Source organism: Sesamum indicum, linkage group LG6 (assembly GCF_000512975.1).
Source record: "Sesamum indicum cultivar Zhongzhi No. 13 linkage group LG6, S_indicum_v1.0, whole genome shotgun sequence".
Classification (NCBI taxonomy): Eukaryota; Viridiplantae; Streptophyta; class Magnoliopsida; order Lamiales; family Pedaliaceae; genus Sesamum; species Sesamum indicum.
In genome coordinates this window covers 21,605,918-21,614,806 of record NC_026150.1, presented here as the reverse complement: position 1 = coordinate 21,614,806, position 8,889 = coordinate 21,605,918, and the positions used below count along the sequence as shown (strand labels likewise).

Here is an 8,889-nt window from a genome sequence, read left to right as displayed (position 1 = left end):
AAGTTTGTTGTGGACAAAATAGGGTAGTCTGATGGGACTGAATTCAAATGATGACACAAAGAGCTGACTTTTCTTAATCTTCCTAGTAGTGGGTAGCTGTTATAATAAATCTTTCTTTCTATTAATTAATAATGAATTCCCACAGTTAATTTCTCATATATCACCGCTATGTTTGTTTTTTTTTTTAAATTAACATCAAAACGAATTAAAATATATTTAATATTTATTATTATTTAAAAATATTTTTTTCTAAATATTTTTAACTATTTTAACATAAATACATACATACATATATATATACATAAATATATATAAAAAAAGACATAATTTGACAATAAATAGTAATTTTTGTCCTCTAAAATACAACAGTAAATATATATAATATTTATTTCAATTATTTTCAAAAATAAATCCAAACATACATACTATTTTTAATATATACTTATTTATTTTATTTTTTTCTCTTTATTTCCAAAAAAATACAACAAAACTCTAAAAAAACGAATCAAAACACTAGGCACAAGTCTGACTCCCTCGTCTTTAGCCCAAAGTTTGTAAAATGTGGTGAGTGGGGAGGTGGGCATTCTGATTTGATGAGGTTTTCTTTTTCGGACATTAATATGGGTGCGGTCCTACGAGGACGCTGAGGTTTCAAGTGCTACCACAATTTCACGCTTTTGTAAAGCGAGTGAAGAGCACAACTCAATAGATGCCGGTTTGTACTGACACGCGTTGATGCAGTGGGCGTGGGGTGCGGTTCCGTCGTAATTCCAGGCGATTGGTCAAACGTCGAAGAAGTGGGATTCGTTTCCCCCCGCACGCGCGGAGCGTGATGGTCGTCGGCGCGTTATTGCTCGTCACGGGAAGTAGCTGGTGATTTTAAAGCAATTTGTACAACCACCAATAAATTTTGGATAAATTCAGTCATTTTTTTAAAAGATTTATTATAATTATAAATAGTTTTTATTATTTTAAAATTATAATATTTTTATTATTTTAATTGTTTGTATAATAAGCTTGTCCTGTTAGCTTTTATTGGATTTTATCTAAATTTATAATGAAATAATCAAAATATTTTTTTATTATGAATTATAATTTTATTACATACTTTTATGGACTAATATGCCCTACGGACTGTTTATTTTGCTCACTCTCAATTTTTTTTATATTTTTTATTAAAAAATAACAATAATAAAGTAGTAATTATTAAATATAATTATTTTTTATTTAAGGAGATATTTGTAATTTTTTAAATAAAAAATAAAGTATTAATAATTATAAAAAACTTAATAGATGTAGCCGTATTTTATACAATATTTTTTTTTATAAGAGCACACTCAATATGTATTCAAAATAGAGTAAAATCTTCACATAATACTTGCACAAGTATGTATCATTCATCATATATAATAAATATAATTTTTTATTATATATATTGTATTGGAATTATCTTTCAAATTTTAATAAATGAACAGGATAATCATCATAAATTCAAGCAACGTATTTACAGCCAGCACTGTGAAATTCAAATGGAGAAGAAAATACAAAACTATGGAGATAAGAGAGAGAAAAAAAATAATACAGTAATAAATCAATTTTATATAGTAATATATATGAATAAAGAGAGAGATCCATCCATCTATCCCGTCTGATTTAGATTCTGATATCTAAAAAAGAATCAATTCATTCAACATTTGATTAAAAAAAATTGTCTTCAGCTCCCTAAAAAGAGAAAAAATATAAGAGGAAAAAAAATGACTAGTCGTTTATTCTTTCTTGTAAAGTTAATTTAATTTATATTTAAAATGCACACTAAAATAATTGGTCTCTACTTCTCTATCTTAATAACATAGTATAAATTAATGGAATTGATTCTTCATAAGTATGTTAATAAGATGGAGGCACAACATTTTTCAACTTGAGCTACATTTATATATGAGTATTTCTAATATTTTAATATTATATTAAAATACGTTTATACATGTGGTTATGTGTATATACACGTATATATACATATATTATTCATATGTTCATACAGTGGTGCATCAATTCTTTCTAAGAGTTGAAGATATCGTAAAAGTAATATAGATATGTATATCCATAAAATTGAATATGGGTAGGGTTTAATACCGTAAAATATCTATAGGTATGCATAATAGCTTAATACCTAAAATACCTATAGGTATTGATATAGTTTGAGTCCAAAGTATTTATTTTTTTCATTAATTTAAAATTATTGCATTAGTAGATTTTTAGTAAATTGATCCACTAAATTTATTTATTTAAAATTTTAAATAGTATAAAATTATTTTATTGCATATTTTGTTTATCTTAATTTCTTATTGAAAATTTTGATCAAATATACTAGAGCTTTTCATGTTGATTCCTTAATTGCTCAAAATTAATTTTATGATCAGATTAAGCAAATTTAACTTGACATTTAAAAAATTAAAAAAATATATGAATTAATTTAATTTAGTTAAATTTGAGTAATACATGGAATAAATAAAATATGTCTAAACTCATATTACTAAAAATTCATCAAATCAAAGTTGAATGCAAATGCAAATTCAAATGGTACTTAAGAGATCTAAATAAAAGTTAGATATATTAAACTTAATTTGATTTACTTTTACCAACTCTTACGTCTTCATTTTTATTTTGAACTTGTCCCGACTTCATAATAATTAATATTACTGGTCCATTATTTGGATACTTTTAAGATTCTTATTCAAAATTTTAGTAATACCGGCCAATCATTTGGATAAAATCAAGTTCATAATTTAAAATTTTCAATTTGCACCTATTCAAATTGAAGTAATTAGTTTTAGTTTATCGACCGACAGGTCATGAAAATCCACTACTAAGTTAATTTAGTAACATACATTGTTTGACTTGAATTTAAATCTAAAATTTAAGAACGTTTAATCTTTTAAACATATCGTAAGAGAAAAAAAAAGTGGATCTCGAATGGGTAAGACCCAAGCTTTACCCAATGCTTTTGAGTGAAATTTGGGTAAGACCCTATGGATATTTTATAGGATAAGGTATGGGTAGGATATGAAAAAATGTGATAGGTATTTATTGAGTCTGAATCTGAGTAGAACGATACCTGCTCATTGACAGGCCTAATCATAGTAATATGACAAACAAAAAAAAAGAAATATTAAAACAAAAAGTACAAAACATATGACAGTTTGTTTTGTGTTTTTTTTTGTCTATATCTTTATATAATTGAAAAGTACCTCATTGATGTCTTCAATTTTATGATTTGTCAGTTTTTTTTTAAAAATATTTTATTAATATTTTCTTTCCCCTCTTCTGATCTTCCAATTTCCTCTCTTCTCAACTACCACACCGCTCTTATTTCATTTTTCACAATATTTCTCATATTTCTTTTACTTTTAATACTTTATTCATCTAATTAATATATTTTAAAAATAATATTTATTTTTTAAAATTTTAAATTAATTATACACACAATTAAGTATGCCACCATATACTAGTTTATATAATAAGTACAACACACATTTCCTAGCGGATAACTTAGTAGTTTTGAGTTCAAGATCTCCTTTAGAAAAAAACTCGCATTTTTAGTCTTATAAATTAAGCTTGTTTTCAATTTAGTCTTATTTATTATGATTTTCTCACATTGCACCCCGTAAGTTAAAAGTTTCTCATTTTCATTTTGCATATGACTATTTCGTCCAATAATTAACAGAAAAAGTCACGGGGCCGTTAGTCCAACATGTGTTTGAACTAACGGTTCTATGTTTCTACATTAATTATTGGACGAAAACAACATATGAGGGCTAAAAAAAAAAAAAAAAAATCTAACTTATGATATGCAATTTAAAAAATCATAATAAATAAGACTAAATTTAAAAAAAAAAATCTCCTAACATGTTAGAACAAAAGACGATTTTCCCTCTCCTTCTAAAAGTTTCGGGTTCGAATAGTAAATGTATACTAAGTTAGGATCAGAAAATAGAAACAGTTGAAAATATATTACTATGACAAAGGCTGCTTCATGTGATAACCACTACCCCGATTCGCTTACAAAAGAACTGCTATAGCCCAATACAATGATAAGAGGTTTGAGGCCTGAAGTGGATATTGGATTGGGCCTGATCCAGAATTGCTTTCCATAAAATTGAGCAATCCAAAGTTTTCTTACATTCATCTCTCCTAAATTTAGTGTAATTACATATAAATTTTTTATAATTCAAAAAATTATATTTAATATTTTTATTCATTTATTAAATAAATCCTTTTATTAGTTAAAATTTACTCAATTTATTGATATAAACGAAAAAATTGAATGAAAATTAATTATCCTCGATTGGTTTATGACTGACTTATTCCATGTTAACTAAAATATCGTTATAATGGTGAAGATATACTTGCTACATACATAAAATGTGTGAAAATGTATAAGGGTAATTTTGTCATACTTTTTTTTATTTGACCTATAATAAATTATTAATAAATTAATCGGGATAAATATTAATTTTTATCCAATTTTTTTCATTAATATCAACAAATTTGATAAATATTAACTAATGAAGAAACTTATTTGTCATATGAAAATAAATGTTAAAAGTACTAAGCGTAATTTTTCAAACCACGAAAAATGTATATGTAATTACATCGAATTTAGGGAGGAGAGTGTAATTATTCTGTTCGTTAAACTATAACTAAATTGTCATCCTATGAACTTGTGTAATTTAATATAAACTCCATGTGATTTGAGAAATTAAATTTAGTATTCTTGATATTTATTTTTATTTACTAAATAAATTAATTCATTACTCAAAATTTATGAAATTTATTAATATCTACAAAAAATTGAATGAAAATATATTTATTTTATATTGACTCATTATTAATTTATTGCACGTTAAATAATTTTTTTTATCATACTCTTTTAGATATTCACATGCTAATGAACGTAGGGATCTACATTATCATTTTAAAAGGACAGTTTAATTATAAAAAAATTTGTTGAATTTATAGTAAATCTGTAAGTCAATTAAGAATAAAATATGAAGTTTTATTTAATTCTTTACGTTAATTATAATAAATTTTAGGGTTAAATACATGTTGTACTCCTAAATTATGCATAAAATGCATTTACACCCCTAAGCAATAAAATATAACAAAATGGTCCCACATGATATATACTATTTTTTTTTATGATGAAAATGTCCTTATTATGTATGCTCATAAAATATTTCTATCACAATCATTCTTCTAAATATAATCTGAATTATTATAAATTTTTTTATTTAAAATAAATATTACCAAAAATTTATATTTTTTATACTGAGTATAAAATCTGTATACACTCCATAAAATGATAATTCTTATATTTTTTACACAACTAGTAAAAATTTTATATAATTTTGGCCTTTGCTGTTCTATACAAATTTAAAATATTATATGAACATATATATACACTGTAAAATATGCCAATATATAATATTTTATATTTTTTAAATAAAAATGTATAAAAATAAATGAGAAGGATATTTTTATCTTATTAATATCAAATTATTTTCTTAAAAATATTTTTGTTATACAAGAGTATAAATGAAACATAATACATAATTTATGAATGTAAAATATATTTAACCTTAAATTTTATCAACGTAAGAATTTTTTTATTAGATTTTCCAAACCAGAGGGGCTAGGCGACCAAACCTAGGGGTGGGTGTGCAATTATGATTATCCATTGTCATTAACTATTATTGCGAGACATAAGAATAGACAGGCGTCGTGTGACGGTGGTCCTGGCGGACACATGGCGGAGATTAGGAGTGTGGGTGTGGTGGGTGGCGGTCAAATGGGCTCCGGCATAGCACAGCTCGTCGCCGTCAACGGCCTTGAAGTCTGGCTCCATGACTCGGACTCCACTGCTCTCTCTAAAGCCCATCAATCAATCTCTTCCACAATCCAAAGCCTCGTCTCCAAAGGCCGTCTCACCAAGGTACTCTTTGTGCCTGTTTTGGCCAATCCATTGATTTTCTGACTGATAATTATATCTGGGTCCTGTGATCTTGCTTGCGAATTTGAAATTTTTCATTTTGATTCTTGAGGGAAACTTGGTTGATCAGAATAGCTTTAAGTGTCTGCAACTGTTTTTCTACAGGAAAAAGGTGCTGAAGCTGTAAGGAACTTAAAGTATACTTCAAGTTTAGAAGATTTTGGTTCCGTGGATATAGTAATTGAGGCTATTGTGGAGTCTGAGGAGGTGAAAAAGAAGTTGTTTACTCGATTGGATAGCATCGTAAAAGAGTCTGCGATCTTGGCTTCTAATACCAGTTCAATTTCAATAACTCGTTTAGCTTCTGCAACCAGCCGGCCTAGCCAGGTTTTTCATTCCCTAATGCAGTTGTGATTGGTTTTTACTGTAAAAGATGACAATATCATAGTTTACAAGACTTCAAATATTAATGTAGGAAAAGGAACAGGGTTCACTATCAATGTGGATCATAGTAGTCAATGGCGCACGCCTTCGGCATGGCACCGCCATAGCGCGCGCCTGGGCGCCTTTCCGGCGCTGCCCAGGCGCGCGCCTGATGAAAGAAAAGGGCCTGGGCGGCCTGGGTTTTGGCTGGGCTGCCCAGGCCCATGAATTAAAAAAAAAAAAAAAGTTAATAAAACCCTAATTTCCTAAATATAAACCTTAAAAAAAAATTAACTTAATAAACCCTAATTTCCTAAGTTAATTTTTGGCGTGTACAGTAGTACAAGCTCTAATATGCCGATTGAATCTTTGATTATTAATCTTTGAGTGCTTTAATTGTTCTGTTAGTGTTTTTTTTGGGGATGATTTAATTATATGAAGTTTTGTTATGTTCAATTTGTTGTTTTATATATCTTATTTAATTCCTTATACATTAATTTAAATCAAAATAATACTAATTATATAAATATATAGATTATTTCTTATTTTTGGGCCATCCTTTGAAAAGACGCGCGCCGTGCCGTACGCCATGTGCCATGGCTCCAGGAGCCCTTGGCGTCATTGTGCGCCGTGCGCCACTGACTACTATGATGTGGATGGCATTCTATGTTTGAAGTTTCCAGTTGGATAGCCTGCACCGACTGTAGAGACTTGCCTACTAGCAAAAACTCATTAGTTGGGCTTCTGTTCTGATGTAAATTAATAGTACAGGAAAGATGAAAACTATAGGAAGTCCAGTGGAGAGAACGAAAGCCATCTTTTCATTTTCTACAATTTGAAATCTTAATAATGTGTTTGTTTGGAACTTACATTCCACCAAAGATCCTACTAGATCCAGTTTTAAGACTTTTTTGACATAGTTAGGAACTGAAAATGCCCGTTTCTAGCGCCTTTTCTCTCTTTGATAATTGGATTCGAGCATTGTGGCTATCCCAACTAAGATAATTTAACTGCCATGCTGTAAGCTCTTACTTGTGCCATATGCATGCGGGGATTATGATTATTTTGACTCCCAAAAGAAAAACTGTGCTTAACATGCTGATCACTTTTGAGCTTCTCAATGATGCTTGCTACTGTTCCTCTGATCCCTGGCAATGGATTCCGACTTAGTGAAAAACTTATGCGGTTTGGGCTATGGTGGTCATCTCTGATGATACGTTGTTTGCACCACATATTCATTTTTATCAACTAATTGTTCTGTGTACCCGCTCCAACGCAGTACTTTTGTTGTCCGCAGGTGATTGGAATGCATTTCATGAATCCTCCACCTATTATGAAACTGGTTGAGATTATCAGAGGAGCTAATACGTCAGACGATACATTCAATGCCACAAAATGCTTGGCAGAGAGGTAACGGAACAAACACCTCAGTTTTACCTCATTTTCGTTCTGGTTACAGATGCCTTCTATGTTATATTACTAACCGAATGGATTAGACCAAAACCACAAAGTTGCTCTTATCAAAATTTTATGAGATCCTACCTTTTGAAATGGTTAAGCAAGTTGTTTGAGGTTGGAGAATTTCCCTTAAAAGTTGCTTTGAGTGACCAGCATTCAGCTGTTTCTTATGTTGGCTTGCAAGAAGACTAGGTCTATTGCCTCCGCTTGGTACTAATCAGAAACATTGGATTTTCTATGCAATAGTTTTAATAAGTCCAATCCTTAGACTAGTACCTTGGTTTGCAGGCTCGGCAAGAAAATTGTTTGTTCTCAGGATTTCTCCGGCTTCATCGTAAATCGGATTCTGATGCCGATGATAAATGAAGCGTTTCATGCACTCTACACGGGAGTGGCAACAAAGGAAGACATCGATGCAGGAATGAAGCTGGGAACAAACCACCCAATGGGTCCGCTTGAGCTGGCTGATCACATCGGACTTGATGTTTGCTTGTCGATCATGAAAGTCCTCCATGCCGGCCTTGGTGATAGTAAATACGCACCTTGCCCTCTACTCGTGCAGTATGTTGATGCTGGTCGCCTTGGTAGAAAGAAGGGTGTTGGTGTGTACAAATACAGCAAAATGTGAAGAAATGATACCATCAGTTGGACTTTGAATAAAAATATAGCAGCAAGGATCTTGATGACGTCTTGTGTAATAATCTTACACGGCTTGATGATATTGAGGTCATGTGTTCATCAGCTTAAACTAGTTCAGTCATTCAGAATCTCTGGTAAATTCTTTCTACAGGATAAGCTCTGTAATCATCTGATGCACTATGTTTTCCATTGTAATACGAACGAAATCCTACTAAAGCAATAGAGGTTAGTGTAGGTTACAGTGAAAGGCCATTCACTCTGATACTTGCCAACCTCCTACTAAATGTGCACTTTGGACAACCCACAGATGTCATACTCATACCTATATTGTATTGTATGTGAATTTACTTTTAAATTATATCTTTTAATTTTAATAAAAAGAA

At 29.9% G+C, this 8,889-nt stretch overlaps 1 protein-coding gene across 1 annotated transcript; it reads left to right on the top strand.

Annotated features, from left to right (window-relative positions):
• Positions 5,733 to 8,889, top strand: LOC105165395 (3-hydroxybutyryl-CoA dehydrogenase). The gene is made up of 4 exons (XM_011084391.2): positions 5,733 to 5,989; positions 6,152 to 6,373; positions 7,707 to 7,819; positions 8,156 to 8,889. Exons 1-4 carry the CDS (start codon positions 5,804 to 5,806, stop codon positions 8,493 to 8,495), a joined length of 861 nt encoding a protein of 286 aa, XP_011082693.1. The 5' UTR covers positions 5,733 to 5,803; the 3' UTR covers positions 8,496 to 8,889.

Coding starts and splice junctions, on each gene's coding strand:
- LOC105165395 (XM_011084391.2), top strand. CDS start 5,804: ATGGCGGAGATTAGGAGTGTGGGTGTGGTGGGTGGCGGTCAAATGGGC. Junction 6,374..7,706: donor CAACCAGCCGGCCTAGCCAG/GTTTTTCATTCC, acceptor TGTTGTCCGCAG/GTGATTGGAATGCATTTCAT. Junction 7,820..8,155: donor ACAAAATGCTTGGCAGAGAG/GTAACGGAACAA, acceptor CTTGGTTTGCAG/GCTCGGCAAGAAAATTGTTT.